The 16,795-nt window shown below is 48.2% G+C and overlaps 1 protein-coding gene across 1 annotated transcript; it reads right to left on the bottom strand.

Moving 5' to 3' along the window:
* Window positions 1-9,136: 9,136 nt before the first annotated feature.
* Window positions 9,137-16,517, bottom strand: SP7 (Sp7 transcription factor). Its single transcript, XM_036758591.1, has 2 exons — window positions 16,497-16,517; window positions 9,137-10,408 (listed from the first exon to the last, which is right to left on the bottom strand). The coding sequence occupies exons 1-2, from the start codon at window positions 16,515-16,517 to the stop codon at window positions 9,137-9,139; spliced, it is 1,293 nt and encodes a 430-aa protein (XP_036614486.1).
* Between the last annotated feature and the right edge of the window lie 278 nt (window positions 16,518-16,795).

Here is a 16,795-nt window from a genome sequence, read left to right as displayed (position 1 = left end):
CTTATCTAACGATCGTCTACTGGCTTTCCACCCCTCCCCCTGCCTCCCCTTACCAAGCCCTGTTCCTTTTCCAGTGTTTTCCAGTCCCTACAACCCTCAATTTCCGAGCCATCCCCCCCCTCCTCTTCTTCCCAAAGACTTTGGTGAGGGTCCCCAAAGACCAAGGATAAGACCTCATGATAAACTACCAGGAAAACTGGAAAGCAGTCTGGCAGAGTTAGATTTTGTTCTACCATCATACCATGTACCAAGCTGAACTCCCAAGTGGCTATTTGACTGAGGGATGGATGGATGGACTGTGCAGGGAGGACTAGCATGGCTGGTATGAGGCCTTGCTGAGTCACCTTCTCAGGGCTGCTCCTCTACCTTTGGTGTCCATCTATCACTCAACTCTCTCTCTCTCTCTCTCTCTCTCTCTCTCTCTCTCTCTCTCTCTCTCTCTCTCTCTCTCTCTCTCTCTCTCTCTCTCTCTCTCTCTCACCTGTGGTTCCAAGAAGCTGTAGCATTGCACAGTCCCACTCCCCCAGTAAAATTGACTTTGCAGGTGTGCTCAACAAGGTTGAGGGTAACTGACAGGCCTTAAACTCAAAAGTTAGAAAAAGCGTGTGAAGACTTCTTCCAGGGGAATGGGTAGGTGAGAACAATTTGTTCTAACAGCCATGAAGGCGGCTGAAGCTTGGTCAGACATTGAAAATGCCAAGGTCATCCACTACATCCTAGGCTGTCACCAGTCCTCTTGGTTTTTGTCTTGCCATTGGACCTCAATGGTTCTGGAAGAGAGATCGAGACTGAGGACTTTTTGTGCAACTCTGCCTCACTTAAATCTAATTCAAGAGCAAGTCAAGGCATCATCCTTGTGATGTCATTGGTCTTCTAAAAGGAAGACCGACAATAACAAACAACGAAATATTACATTATATGCGAATTAGAGGAGCAAGGGAAAAATGACGTTTTGTATCTACAGAGAGACGAATTCATGGCCAAATGGCACAGAGAGGATCACAGAAATAGAATAGACAACTTTGATTACATAAAATTGAAAAGGTTTTTTACAAACAAAACCTATGTAGTTAAAATTGGAAGGTAATAGGTAACTGGGGAAAATCTTCGTAGCAATTTTCTCTGATAAAGGTTTCATTTTGAAGATGGATAAGTAACTAAGTCAAATTTATGTAAAAACAAGAACCTTCCCCAACAGAAAAAGTCGTCCCTCTCACCCCCTTAATCCAATCAGTTGGCAAGTCTTGCCAATTCTACCTCTGTAATATTTCTTCAATCTGTTCTTTTCTCTGCACTCACAGCCAACACTCCAGCTCAGGAACTTGTCAGTCAGTGCTCATATGGACTATTGTAATAACCTCATTTAAAATTTTTTCTTCAAAAAATATTTTTATTGATATCTTTATTTTTATATCATCTAAGTGAAATTCAGCAAAACATATTTAATACATTAAAAAAAAGTTGAAAAACAAAATTCCACACCTATAGATATTCACTTCTGAAAAGAAGCTAGAGGGGAGGTATCTTCTCATATCTCTTCTTCGGGGCCATGCTTGTTATTCTTCATTTTGGCAACATTCTTTTTCAGCTGTTTTGTGGTGGTTGTTCTTTCTGTTTACATGGCTGTAGTCATTATGTATATTGTTTTCTTGGCTCTGCATACTTTGATTTGCATCTGATCATGTAAGTCCTTCAATGCTTCTCTGTATTCCTCATATTCATATAGTAATATTCTGTGTAGTATTCTTCTAATTTAACTCCATTCTCTTCCCTTTCCAATCCATCCTCCATACAACTGCCAAAATGGTATTCCCAAAGCACTGTTCTGACTTTGACACTCCTTTGTTCACGAATCATAGCACTTACGGTTCAGGGTTGTTGTGAGGATTAAATAAGATAATAACTGTAAAGTGTTTAGGACAGTTCCTGGCACAGCATAAGCACTACATAAATGTTAGCTGTAATATTACAGACAGTTTTCACTTTACTTAAGTGGATCAATCCACAGACTTCTAGGAGGGAGGAGGGAGGGAGGCAGGAAGGGGGCCACATGGTGAAAGGAGAGGATGGGGACTGGGACCAGGCATGCGGGGGCCTGGTCTGTACCTAAATATGCCATCTACAAAACTTTTTAAACTCTCCCAAAGTGATGTAGCTCTTTATCTTTGAGATTCCTCTTAATTAGCCCATTGTGACGTCTTTAAAAAGTAACCTTGAAGTTTTGTAAGTGTATGATTTTGTAAACTCAATGTTTAAATCTTTAACTTAGTCTGTTTACTAATTTATTCTAACTTAGCTTGTTCCCTGCCTAAGACACTTATTAAATGTGTGAGAGTAAGTCACTTAACCCTGCTTGCCTCTGTTTTCACATCTGTAAAATGAGCTGGAGAAGGAAATGGCAAACCACTCCAGTATCTTTACCAGCTAAACCCCAAATGGAGGTCACAAAGAGTTGGGGCATAACTGAAACAAAAGGAAGCATGAGATACTGAATCTGTTTGACTAGGCCTGTGTGACCTTTATGCCCTGAAGATTGTTTTATTTATTTAGAAAAAAATTTCAGTCCCTATAATTTTTTTCTTTAAGTAGATTGGTCCAATCCCCAGTCAGGGTTCAGCCTTCTCTTTCTACCTCATGAACCTGTGCTTATAAGCACATTAAAACCTAGGTTTTCACCTCTATAATTTTTGCAGTGTGCTAAGATTTATTCTGCATCACTTACCTCTTACACAAATTCAATAGGAGATATTTGTTTCTATAACATTGCCTATCTTACCAAACATTATTTTCTATTCTACAACCAGCCAAAGTGACCCAGTTGCTGTTCTCTGTCCATTCTATCTCCCATCTCCAAGCCTTTACATGGGACTGGAATAGAATCCCTTCCCAGCTGCACTTCATAAAATTCTGGATAGTTCAGCTCAAGTACTCCCTTCCAAAGGAGAACCATTCTGAGCGCCATTCGGTCACTAATGTCCTGCCCCCAAAAAACTTTGTTTAATATATTTTGTATTTACTTATCGTGCTTTTTTATTTATACTGTAAGTACAGTGGTATAGTATATAATGTCCTTAAAAAATACCCTATTATATACGTATTTGGTACTTACCTGTGCTCATGTATTATGGATGGCAGGGTGGCACATTGGAAGGAGCAGTAGCTCTGGAGTGACAGCTTACTTCCCACACCTCCTCTAACACTATCTGTGGGACATTGAGCAAATCAGAAGTTTCCCTGTGACTCTATTCTTCTCTAAAATGAGGAGGTTGGACGAGATGATCTCTGTGGTCCCCTCCAACTTTAGATCTGTGATCCTTTGTTGTTCCCCCACCTCCAGCCCCCATAGAACACAAGCCCCTTGAGGGCAGGACCTGTTTCTGTTTTGTCTTGATACTCACTGGCATGTAATAGACACTTAATAAATGCTTATAATGGACAAAGGAATGAATGACTTGGGTCTGGGGAGATGCTGAACTACCGAGTGTTCTAATCTGAGGGACATTCTACTTCAAAAATGTCACCTACCTCTTAGGGCGCTACCTACCTTTTCACTTTCTGCTGTAAGTTAGACAAGTCAAGAGAAGATTGAGGCTCTGTATGTCTCCAGAAGACAGGCCAGTGTTAATGGGAAGAGAACCATATTAGAAGTTAAAAGAGTCCGGTGTCTGCTCTAACACCAACTGGCTATGTGACCTTGGGCTAATCACTTCACCTTCACAGGATTTAGGGCTCAAAGGAATTTTAGAGATAATCTAGTTCAATCCCCTCATTTTATAGTCAAGAAAACCAAGCCTCAGAGAGGTAAATTGACTTAAGTAGCCTTACCTACCAATCCAAAGTTCTTTTCTAGTTACCAGTTTACTTGGGTAAAATGAGGGGGATTAGAAAATTTTAAGGAACCCCTTTAGGTCAGGCCCTCACAACTTTCCTCTAGCCTTCTACTATTAGCACAGTTAATTTATTGCCATAAACTGAAATTGTCACTTTTTCCACTTCAAGCAGGACGTTGACAGGCTGAAGCCCTTTCAGGGGAAAGCAACCATAGTGGCAAAAGGATGTGAAACTATACCACAAAAACTAGGGATGTTTAGTCTGGAGAAGGAAGAGATCACGAGAATTGCATCAATTATTTGAAAAGTTGTTATGTGAGAGACTAATCTTGTTTTGCTTATCCACAGAGAAAAGAAATGAGGAACAATGAATGGAAGGTACAGAGAGGCACACTTCTCTTTCAAATAGAGAAAAACCCCTTAACAAATATAGCTGCCTCCAGGGCTCTGGCCTACCCCTCTTCCCAACACTTCCCCCATCAATAGAGGAGCTCCCAGCCTACAGACAGTAGGGGGATCGAGGGGTTGATCAGAGGTAGATTGCAGGGTTCTTTTTGGTGGCATCTTGACTGGATGACTATTTCAAATAGAGGTCCAATTAGATATCACCTGAAGCCTTTTCCCACTCAGATTCTATGAAGACATCTCAAGTCTAACCCCGAAGTGATGAGATCCAGAACGAGGAGTTCCAGGGAAACCTAGTGAGAGCAAGACTTACTGAGTAGTAGGGGACATCCACAGTTTTGCCCAGTGTAGTTCCTCAATAGAAATACCATCAAAGAATATGAACAGGAAGTTTTCAAAGGAAGAAATCCCATCTATCAGTAGTCATATGAAAAAATACTCCAAATTATTAATAATTTGAGAAATGCAAACTAAAGCAACCGAACTTTATTAAAGTACTCTACACCCATCAGATTGGCAAATTGACAAGAAAAAAAAGGAAAATGAAAAATATTAAAGGGGCCATGGGAAAACAGGCACATTAATGCACTGTTTGATGAAGATGTAAATTTACCATGGAAAGCACTTTGGAGTTGTTCAGAGAAAGTTATTAAACTATGCATACCCTTCGACCCAATGATACCACTACCGGGCCTATACCCCTAAGATCAAAGAAAAAGGAAAAAGATCCGTATGTACAAAAACATTTACCAACTATTCTTGTGGCAGCAAAGAACTAGCAACTAAAGAGATACTCATCAATTGTGCCAAAAGGAATGGTACACAGCTTCAGAAAACCTGGGAAGGCTTGCATGGCTAATACAATAACAATGCGCTCTGAAAGACTTCAGAACCCTGAACTATGCAGTGACCAACCAACGGGGACTGAGGATTAAGAGCTCACCTCCTTACAGATGAATTCAGAGGTGAGACAGAACTCAAGAGGCAGAATGAGACATATTGTTGGACACGGTCAATGTGGAGATTTGTTTGCTTAACTATGCATATTTGTCTTCCTTTTTCTTTTCACGAGGGGGTGGGAGTGGGAAGGAAAGAAAACAAACGCTGGTCAATCGAAAAAATAAATTACCATTTTTAAAGATTTGCCAAGGGCGGCCCATGGCATGGAGCCGTTTGTTTAATAGACACAGGCCTAATGCATTGTCCAGTCCGTTCCACGAGGGGGCGAGGTTGTCTAGGCTAAATCCCCGGAGCGAAGGGACTACGCGAAGAAACACAAAGCGCCTATCCAACATTATCTCCACTCCAGCCTCCCTAGGGAACACAAGGGGAAACTGAGGCAGCGGGAGGGCAGGGACCAGAGTTTTTGGAAAGGCACACACCCTTGCCAGGGGGTCTGGGGGAGGTGGTGGAAAAACCCGTGGGCAACAGCCACGCGCCCGGGTCTGTTTCCTGAGTCCATTGCCGCAAGCGCTCCAGGATCCTGGCCTTGTACCCATTCCGTTGGCACACGCTCCGGGCCCGGGCCCTGCGGTCCTGTTTGTCCTGGCTTCGCGCCGTCTCTATTTGACGCGGCTTTTTATCTCTCAGAAACCAGCAAAAAAAAAAAAAAAACAACAACAAAAAGCCAAACGGAGTTAGTGGAATCGGGGAAGATGAAAGGGCTGGGGAGGCAAGGGATGCGACCGGTAGGGATTGGGGAGGCCGGGGGTCTCGGGTAGCCCGCCTAGTTTGGGAAGCACAAGCGGGGGCCTGGGAACCTCTACCAAGACCCTGTCTCCTCTTTCCGGGGTTCTAGGGGTTGGCCATCTGGGGCCTTCAGCGCGGCCAAGCTAACTGCGCAATCTTCTCCAGAGTCCCTTTGATGGACCGCTCTCTGCCCCGGGGAGGGGAGATTTTCACGCTTGGAGTGCCCCAAGGAATAGTGATCCGGTGCAGGGCAGGGCTAGGTGAGGTGTCTGGTCCTGACCATCTCCCCACCCCACTCCAACACCCCTCCCTCGCTTCCCTGGCTTCCCCTCCCCCACCAATGGGGACACAAGCCGCAGGACGTGGAAAGCTGCCCGGGTTAAGCCCCGGGCTCCGCACCTCCCCCGGGAAGAGGAGCTGGAGAGCTCCGCCCAGCTCAGCGGGGGAGCCCCGGGGCTGGGGGCCGCACAAAGCCCTATTGTGGCTCGGGGAGCTCTGGGTCCACAGGCTAGCTTTTGTTCCTCCGGGGCTGCTCCTCCGGTGCAGCTGATTGCTAGGTCGGGGGCGGGGTGGGACGTGGGCAAGGGTGGCCTAAGGCCCCGCCGGCCCACGGAGAGTCCGGCCTAAGCGGGAAAGATCCAACGCCAATCCCCTCTCGCTCTCAACCCCTGCACCCGAAGCCTCCCTCTCTCGGCCTTTCTCAGATCGCCGGGTTCCAAAGGCAAATGACCAGGGGCTGGGTCACTTGGAGGGGCTTGGCTCTGGATAAAATCGAAAACAGAGAAGTACCCAGTGTCTCCTGCCCACGGATTAGAAGAACACAGCTAAATTTAAAAAAAATCTAACCCCTAATGGCCCGCTGGATGGTGTATTTGCTATGCAAATAAATGCAGAATGGAATGCAATTATAGACGTTTCCCTTTTACTTTGTCCCACACGTCTACCCCCCACCTCCACTCCGCCAACCCAGATCTTCACCTTTCCAACTGGACACCGTATCAAATCAGATATTTATTAAATTAGAAAAAAAAAACACGAAACAAAAAAAAAACTCCACAAGGGCATGACCCTTCCCTCCCACGATCCCCTTTCCCCTGTCCCTAGGTGAGGTCACCCTCCTTCCACCTAGAGCCACTAGGAGCTGGAGGGTAGGATAAGGAGAAGAGGATCCAAAGGCACTGCGCGGCATCGAAAGTCATTGAAGGTGTACTTGGGAGCATCCCAAGTCCCAGCGTGGGATGGGGTTGACAGTAAAAGTCAGGTTAGTTAGAGGCATCTAATGTCAGATTTGGGACTTTACCTTTCTATTTTTTCCAACATCTTCTCTCACTGGTATCTCCCCTCCCCTAACTTCCAAACACACAGTGCCTTAGATAGAGTGGGCACTCGGATATTAGATGTTGATTCATTTCTTTGATTGATTCTGGTCCCAGAGAAAGCCTCTCATTCACACACACCTCCTTCTCCCGACCTCCATCTACCGGCCGATCCTATCAGATTAGGCTGCCTCAAGGTAGTATTTCTAAAAATGACCGATGAGGTTCCCTATGGTTGAGACCACAGAGCCTAGGATGGGAGTGGGGTTGGTGGTGGAGAGGAGCAGTGAGACCTTGATCTGGGATTCAAAGGAGCTGGAGAGTAAGCATTGGTGAATTAACACAAATACTTCCACCTCCCCTTCCCCCCTCCACACACACACACACACACACACACACACACACACACACACACACAGAGGACTTGATGGTTCACAGTTTCTGACTGGGGTTGGGAAAACCCTGGTATTGGGAAAACCCCTTTACCAGTGAAACCCCAATAACAGCATCCCTGATATCAGAGAAACCCCAACTGACAAAGACCCCATCAAACAAACTCTTTTGAGTATAAAGATCCAGCTAACTGACCCACCCTGTTAGCAGAAATCCCATAAAAAGAGAAATCCCACTCATTAAAAAGAGACCACAATTACAGAGAAACCTCATAAATTGAGACTGAGGGAGATGTCATTAGCAAAGTCCCCACTGACTGAGACTTTGTTAGAGGAGAGAGAGAGAGATGTAGCTAACCCATCTGGAAGCAAAGATTCTTGCTACTGGGATCTCCCCTAGCAGAGACAGACCCCTACTTATCCCTGGCCTAGTTCTGCCTGACCCGTCATCATAACTTAGATAAATAGAATTATTATTAATTATCACTATTCATTATTCTTCATTCATAGGGTGGGTTTAATATGCATAGGCATGGCAGCCACCTCCCTCACCTTGGAGGTCACCCCACCACTGGGATTTGTCCCCACCCTATGCCCTATTAGGCCATTAACCCTACCTCCCAGGTTTTGGCTCCTGAAGAGGGGCACCCAGGGGACAATAAATTATCATTATTATTATTATTATTGTGTTTATAAAAGGGGGAAAAGGCCGTGAAAATGAAGAAACAGAGCAAAAGTTTGGGAGAGGAGAGAGAGTGGGAGATGGAGCTAGGGAGAAATAAGAAAAAGAGGGAGGACTGAGTTGATAACATCAAAGAGTTTTAGAGAAAGAAAGACCAGAAATTGAGGCAAATCAGAGGTTAGCGGGCCCAGTGGAAGCACCTAGCCCAATACCACACTCGTAGTAGGTGCTCAATAGATATTAGCTGAATGAACAAATGAGCAGTGAGATGGAATGAATGAATGAATGAATGAATGAATGAATCCCTGATCAACTCTGTAGGAGACTCAATTGATGATAGGCCCCCTGATCAATCTCCTACTATAAATGAATGTATGGAAACTGGGCTGAGAGACCAGAGATAATTCAGGCTAGGGAAGAGCAGCCAACAGCTGGAATTTGGAGAGTTAGGATAAGGAAAATGATGGAGATGATGGGGGGGGGCGGGGCGGGAAGAAGGGAGGATAAAAGAGAGGGCAGTGGCGAGTGGGATGGCGAGTTTGGAGGAACAAGGGAAAACCAGGGTTAAAATGAGGAGAGGAGGAGGAAGCTAGTTGGGAGGACAACTTAGGGAGCGTGTCAAAACTAGATGGGCTGGAGTGATAGTGGGCGGAGAGCAAATCAGGGGTTTGGGAACAAGGGGCATTGAGACTGGGATTGAGTTTGGGGATCGTGGTGAAAAAATAAGGGGAAACAAAAGGTGGCGAGGGAACAAGGGACGAGCAATGGGGAAAGAGACTAAGGCAAGCTACAGAGGACGGGCAGCTGGGGGTGGCCCTCGATTCAGATCTCCAGTAGGCTGCTCTGCTCTGGGCTGCCTCCTGGGGCTTTCTCAGCTGGAATGGGTGAGGTTGTTGGCCTGGGGGCTTGGCTGCCCTCGTCCTCTGCTCCCCGAACCTCCCCCAGTTCCTTGGGGCCAGAAGAAGGGGGCCCAGGGCCAGGCTCGCCGTGAGTGCGCTGGTGCTTGCTCAGGTGATCGCTTCGGGTGAATCTCTTTGAGCAAAGCAGGCAGGTGAATTTCTTCTCTCGGGTGTGAGTGCGGACATGCCGTTCCAACTCGTCTGAGCGGGTGAACCTCTTGCCACAAAAAAGCCAGTTGCAGACGAAGGGCCTCTCCCCAGTGTGCCAGCGAAGGTGGGCCTTCAGGTGCGAAGCTTTCCCATAAACTTTGCCGCAGCCAGGAATGTGGCAGCTATGGATGGGTTTCTTCCTCAGCCCAGCAGCCGCTGCCCCCAATCGCTCTAGCTCTTGGCAGTTAGGGCAATCACAGGTGGAACGGCCACCCCCTCCACCCCCGTAGGCACCACTACTTCCTGTGCCTGCACCCCGAGGAGGTTTGTTCCCACCACCTCCCTCTAACTGCCCCCCATTGCCTACAGCCTTAGGTTTGTAGACATCCTGGGGCAGGACATGCTGGGGCCCAGGAGGGAGAAGGTGGGGAGCTGGGTAGGGGGCAGGGTTGAGTGGAGCAAATTCAGAAGGGTAGGTGGGTAGCTGGGGGTTGAGTGGAGTTTGAGTTGGGCCAGTGGACAGTGTCCCTTGCAACCCATCACTCTGACTTTGCCCACCACCTAGCCAGTTGCCCCCTGGGTGCATGTCCCACCATGGGGAAGGCGTGTTGCCAGGGCCAGGGGAGATGCCTGCATGAATTCCTGCCTTATACCATGAGCCATAGGGGTGTGTCATGTCCAAGGAAGTGTAGACACTGGGCAGGCAGTCAGGAGAGCCATGTCCCTTGGGCACCAGTAGCCCAGGGTCCTGAGTGCTTGTGGGTCCAGGGAAAGAGTGGGAGAAGGGGGTATAGTCATTGCTATAACCTGAAGCTGGAGCTGGAGGGCTGGCTGTAGAGGAAAGGAGGCCATTGGTGCCTGCAAATGGAGCTGGGTAGGCATCACCCATGGCTTTAGGGGCAGAGAGTTCGCTGCCCAGAGGGTACGGCTTCTTTGCACCTGCTTTGCCTGCAGTAGCTGAGTCTGGGAGAGGGCTGGAGCTGCCAAACTTGCTGCAGGCTGCAGTCAGCATTGCCAGCGGGCTGGAGCCATAGTGTGCTTCCTCCTGTAGAGAGGGAAAATGGCCATGAGTCAATGGGCAGCGGATGGGAGCCAAGAGCAAAGGGAGGTGCCTGAGCTGAGAGGGCCTAAGCACAGTGGTCTCCCGGCCTCTTCTCTCTCTGCTCAAATCCATCTTCCACTCAGCTGCCTAAGTGATCTACCTAAAATACAAGCTGGACCATGTTACACACACCCCTGCCCAGTCAACTCCATTGCCTCCCTTTGTACCTCCAGACTAAAATACAAATTCTTTTGGCTTCTAAAAACCCTCACAATGTGTCCTTTTCTAGTCTTTTTCCAGGTTCCCTTCCACAAATGATCCTACAACCCTGGCCTCTGTGCTTTTTCCTCACACACAACATTCCCTCTCCTCATTGTGTCTTTTCCCTGGCTGGCCACACAAAGGAACTGCTCTCCCTTCTCCCCTCTACCTGCCAGCTTTCCTGGCTTTCTTCTGGCATCAGCTCAAATCCCACCTTGTTCAAAAGGCCTTTCCCAGGCATCCTTCTTATCCCCCAGAGTGCTAGCACCTTCTCCCACTCACTCCCCTCTCCCTTTTACCATACAGGTCACGGAGGTGCATTGTTATTTGCACGTCATTTCTCAGACTTAAAAGTGAACCCCTTGAGGGCAGGGATGATATTTTTGCCTCTTGGTATCCCCAGCATTTAGCACGGTGCCTACTACACAGTAAGCACTTAATAAAGGCTGTCTTCCCAGAGTTGAATGTACATTTACTGTCATTATTCCCTACTCATTGCCTCCAAGAGGACAACTTACTTACCTCCCCTAGGGTCAGGACCCTGAGTGAGCTATCTCTTGGCAAAGTCTTGGGCCAGGGAACAGGGTTGGATAAAAGGAGGGGAGAATAGAGACACTGAGACGTTGAAAGTGAGCCAAGACTGTGGCTGGAGCAAGAATTTCTTTCAAGACTGTAGCAGACACCCCCAGCTCCATAAAACGCCAGCTGGTGCCCCAACTTTAAGTGGCTAAAAGGAGCAATGCAGGCTCAGATGGCCAGGGATCTTAGGACCCTCTCTAAGCTTAGAGGCAGCTCCACTTGCCTTGGTGCTCCCCCACCCTTATGGGGATCCCTGCCGCAGCACTGTCCCCCGATGGACAGAGGATGAGGAGTTTCTATTAGAAATGCCAGGGTGGGGGCAGCTAGGTGGCACAGTGAGTAGAGCACCGGCCCTGGAGTCAGGAGGACCTGAGTTCAAATCTGGCCTCAGACACTTGACACCCTTACTAGCTGTGTGACCTTGGGCAAGTCACTTAACCCTAATTGCCCTGCCTTCTCCCCTCCAAAAAATAATTTTAAAAAAGTAATGCCAGGGTGAATCCTTAGTACCTTCCATGGCCACTGTTGCCAGACCACGGGGAATCCGCCTCAGCATATAGCCTGGCAGAATTTGAATTAAAACGCTACGCTTCTTTTATTGAAGAGATTTAAGTATCCAGTGTCAATTTGGAGACCACAAGGAGAAATTCTTGAAGCATCTTTCTCCATCCAAGACCCCTAACACCCGGGAGGCAGTTACTGTTATGCTCCTGTCTTTAGCATCCCACCAAGAAAGAGACTTTCAGATGTTAACATCTATGACCTTTTTTGGCCAAGGGAATGAGATGTCACCTGACCTCCTTATCTATCAGCTTAGGCTCTCCGGGAGCTGGGAGTGAGAATCCTGGGTCCCAGCAGCCTTGTATGCATAATGCACCGAGTGACATTTTCCAGGAACCCAGAAGGCCAGCACTCATAAACCCCTCACCAGTTAGTTTCCAGCAGTAGATATGGGACAGATGTGTAACAGGGCTGTGTATGAGGGATGTGTAAGAGAGGTGTATAAGTAAGAGGGTCCTGGAGCTGAGGGTAAGGCAAGGGTTTTGCCACCTGTTCCCTTCTTCTGGTCCCCCTTCAGTCCACTCTATTGAAAGACAAAGCTGACCACCTCCAGTTAGTATGGCTGAAGGTCCCGCTGACCCTTCAGAGTCCCCCATTCCAAAAACCCTCATCTCCCCTCTCAGCCTGGCCACAGTTACCCAAACCCCACCCCCTGAAACTACGAACTTTCCAAAGCTAGGGAGAGTATTTTAAATCAGGGCAGGGCTGGGCAGACTCTGGAAAGGGAGAAAGAAGGGTAGGTCTGAACAGGACAGCTTGAGAAAAAGGGACAAAAACAACAGAGTGAACTTTGAGACAGAGATGAAGATAGAGACGCTGAGAAACAGGGGAAGACTCCAGGGACCAAGAAAGAATAGGGAAAGGAAGTGAAACATAAGGAAAGAGAAAAGTGAAGATTGAGAAAGAAAAAAGATCACTAGAGAAAGAAGAGTCCAAGGAGGAGGGAGAGGAAGAGATATGGAAAGATAGATATTTTTAAAGCAGACAAATAAAAAGACAAAGGAAGAAGAAAATAAAGGAAGAGATTGAAGGGATAAACAAGGCAGTTAGGAAAAGGGCTAAAAAGAGAGGGAATAAGAAAGAGAAAAAAAAAGGAAAAAGTGGGAGTGGGTTCCGAGAAAAAGAGAAAAGAGGGAGAAGTGGAAGGCAGACTTCCCACCTAGGAGAAAAGTAACCCTGGTTCTGGGCCCCAGAAACCCCCCAGACCAGCCTCCCTCCCCATTTTCCTCCCCCCACCCCACCCCCCCCCCAGCCCTGCCCGGCTCCGTTGGTTTCTCTGCGGTTGGTTTATTTTTAAAAACGCCGACGCCGTCCCCCCGCCCGGCCCTCTCACTGTGGCCACAGGGGCCTCAGCCAAGCCCTGGGACCCCACCCAGCTGTGGGGAGAGAGGGAGGAAGCAAGGACGGGGTGTGGGGGGGGGGTTGATCTGAGGCCTCTTATGGACCCCAGACTCAGGGAGAGATGGTCCCTGAGGAGACAGGGGAGGGGTGAGGTGGAGACAGGCAGAACCCTGGGGTCTATTCTAGAGTCTATCCAGAGGTTGGAGAAGTGGGGGGAAGGTGGGGCGGGATGCCCAAGTTTCCATCCCTTTGTACCTGAGTTTCCCTCTACAGAAATAGGCAATTCCCTCTCTCATTCATTTGAAGCCCCAGGCTTTGTTAAAGCTTAGGAGGGTTCCTACATCTCAGACATATTTCATTCAACCCCACTATCTCCCCTCACTCCTTCCTATGACAATCCAATTCCCAAATCAAATGTGATTCCTTCCTGGGACCCAGGAGTACAGACCTCCCCATTTAATTCCTCTTCCCTCTAGTAGACTGCCTCCGCCCCCACCAAAGCCTTTTTATGGACTCTGGAGGTACCTTGTCTACCCAAATCATCCAGATCCTGAGAGGGGTGGGGGGAGGAGAATTACCACAAATCCCATCCCTTCCCTTCCCTCCATCCCCTACCCTTCCCTTCTTTTCCTCCCCTTCCATCCCTCGTAAATTGCTTCATTTTGATTTACGTTGGTTGAATTTGGGGAGATCATAAGATCCATAGATTCAAGAGATGGAAGATACCTTAGAGATTCTCTAGTTCAGACTTCTCATTTTACAGATGAGAAAACTGAGACCCCGAGCACCGTACATAGAACCAGGAAGACCTGGGTTCAAATCCTGCCTTGAACACTTATTAATTTGATGAACCTAGGCAAGTCATTTAACTTCACACAATCTCGGTTTCTTCATCTGCAAAATAAAGGGAAGGAGAAAAGTGGGGTTTGTGTTCAGTGGCCCGGTCACCAAGTTCTGTGACTGGCCCCAACGCACAATGTGTGCCGGAGCTGAGATTTGAACCCAGGTCCTCTGGTTCCAAATATAGCAGTCTTTGACACTGTGCCAGAGGGAAGCAGAGGAGGTTGTGGGTGTGGGTGTGTATGTGTAGGTTGGATGACCCAGCACAGATCCTTTATGCTGTTTCTCCCAGATCCTCTTCTCCCTGTCTCCGTCCTACGTTATACACAATACCTTAAGAAATATTGGTTGCTAGAGTACTAATTTCTAGTATCCAGGCTTTCGGTTCCAAGCTCCCCATTATTTTCTAAGCCTTCCCCATCTCCTAGTTCCAGTTTCTCCCAATTCCCAATTTTGCAAAGTCCCACTTCTTTCTTCCTTCTGCCCATCTCCCAGGCTGTATAAGTGTTAGAAGTAGGATGAGCAGCATGAGAAGGGGTAGGGATCAGTAACCTCCACTCTCGAGGCCACTGTTTTCTGCTGATCTCCCAGGCATCCCAAAAGCTAGACCAATAAAAAGTATCAGTTGCAATGGCGAGTCCGCAACTCCCTTCCACCTTAACCTTCTGCCCTCCCCCACCCAAATGTAAAAAGGCTTCTTAGGTGAAAAAAAATGAAGAGGATAGTTGGGAAAGACTCCAGTTTATAGAGAATAAAGGGACAGAAAAGAGGGTCAGTTTTTCGTACATGTAACTCTGGTCCTTCACTCTCTGCCCACCGGGGTCCATAAGGCCCCTGGCCAGCCCTTCCCCCAGGCATTGTCGCCACGTCAACAGCCCTGACACCCAATGGTACTATCACCTCTTGGGCAAAGACACCTGAGCACCTTGCTTATCTATATACAACCCCTTCCATAGCCCATGGAGAGGAAGGCCAGAGGGTAGAGAGAGGACCTAATCATCTTCTCCTTCTCCCTTTCCAGGCTGGAAGAGGAGTATAAAGTTCTGGATCCCGTACAAGAAGATAAGATAGTGTTCTATCTACAACCACACGGGCATGTAGCACACAAATATGCCCATGTACACACAGAGACAATCCCAGTCCTTGCTCCCCAGACCCACAGACCAGCATATAGCCCTGGATGACACTCACACACACCTACATACCAAATTTGTGCACACTTTTATACGCCAACATTGATAGAAGTGAGTGGATGAGCAGACGGACATACACTCATACTGAAACACACATGGAGTCTGTCTTTGAACATGCAAAATGATCTCAGTGCTTATTTAGACATTTTTACCCCTGGGTCTAGGGAGCAGAGGGGAGGGCTCAGAAGTGGCCCAGATCCAAGACACCAATGAGAACTGAGGACCCAGGAAATCCCGTTTTAAATGCTGTGATTCTCAAGACAGAGAAAGACACATAGAAATCGAAAAACAGAGAGAGAAAGTGAGATGCAGAGAACTTGCACCAAGGAAACAGGCCCAGAGTCTGAGCTCTGGGATCCCACTGCCCCTCCCCTCTCAGTCTCTCTCTGAATCCTCTCTAGTTTGGGGTTTCAGTCCCACACTCCCCACCCCCATCCTCATCCTTTCAGAAACCAAGGGTCCTAGAACCAGACCTCAGCATGCCCTAGCTGCCTTCGGTTATAGAAGCTAGGGATGCTGGGGTCCTAGCCCAGAAGGGAAGTGGCCCAACCCGTGCAGGAGCCACCCACTCCCAAAATAGAGCTAAGTTTGTCTTTGGCTGAAAGCTAAATATTTGCAAGCCGGGCAGGCAGCCCTAGACCCCATCCCTCCCCTTGAGTTCCCTCTCTGCCCTAGGCTCAGGGTCCCTTCTACAACAACCCCCCAACCCTTACCCCCACCACCTCTGATACGCACATGGGCTAGGACTGTCCCAATCCCTCTTAAAACTCTCAGTCTTTTCATTACACTTCTCCCAATCCTCCACCCCCAGGCTAGTATCCCAATATTCCAGCCCCCTCCCCAACACAAACCAGACCCAGATGACGCTTGGGGCCAGAAGTCCCTGGAGATGGCGTCTCCTCAGCCCCAGCCCCAGCTGTCCACTCCCTGCCCCCGCTGGCATCTCACCTCCTGTAACCATAAGCTTGTCATCCTGTTCCCCTGCCCTTTCCTTGCTCACCTAATCCCTGCTCCCTGACTCCTCTGTCATCTCTTCCAGCCTCTAAATTGACCCCTTCTCCTCTCCCTACCCCCATACCCCTCTCTCTCTCCTTCTACCCCCATTACACCTTTTCTGCTCTGTCCTTCCATTTACATGTTCCTAACTCCCTTATGCTCTCCTCTCCTACCCACCCTCTCTACACATCAGGGGAACTCTTAGCCCTGACTCCAGAACCTGGGTCACTGGATTGTGTATGACATGGGGAAGACTGAGGCCCACTAAGCCCCAGGACAGCTGTCCCTATGTCTGGGGGGTGGGGGAAAGAATCAATTACCTCTAACAGGGAGGACGCCATCCTGGGGCCAGGGAGTGGGTCCCAAGGAGCCAGGCAGATGAAGAGGCTGAGATGGAGCTGGGGGATAGAGATCCAGAGAAAGAGAGAGAGAGAGAAAAAGAGAAAGGGGAGAGGGGAGAGGGAGGGAGAGAGGTTGACTGGGAGAGAAGAGATCTAAAGTTAGAAGGAACTGGGGGGGGTTGGGGTGGGGGGGGCTGCTCTCTGTCTGTAGGGATCCACCCTCTAATTACAGCTTTCCCTTCGGAGAAGGCTCCCGATCCAATGAGGAGGGCGAGAGA

Source organism: Trichosurus vulpecula, chromosome 5, assembly GCF_011100635.1.
Source record: "Trichosurus vulpecula isolate mTriVul1 chromosome 5, mTriVul1.pri, whole genome shotgun sequence".
Classification (NCBI taxonomy): Eukaryota; Metazoa; Chordata; class Mammalia; order Diprotodontia; family Phalangeridae; genus Trichosurus; species Trichosurus vulpecula.
Note: the sequence above shows the minus strand (reverse complement) of the source record. Positions and strands in the feature narration are given on the sequence as shown.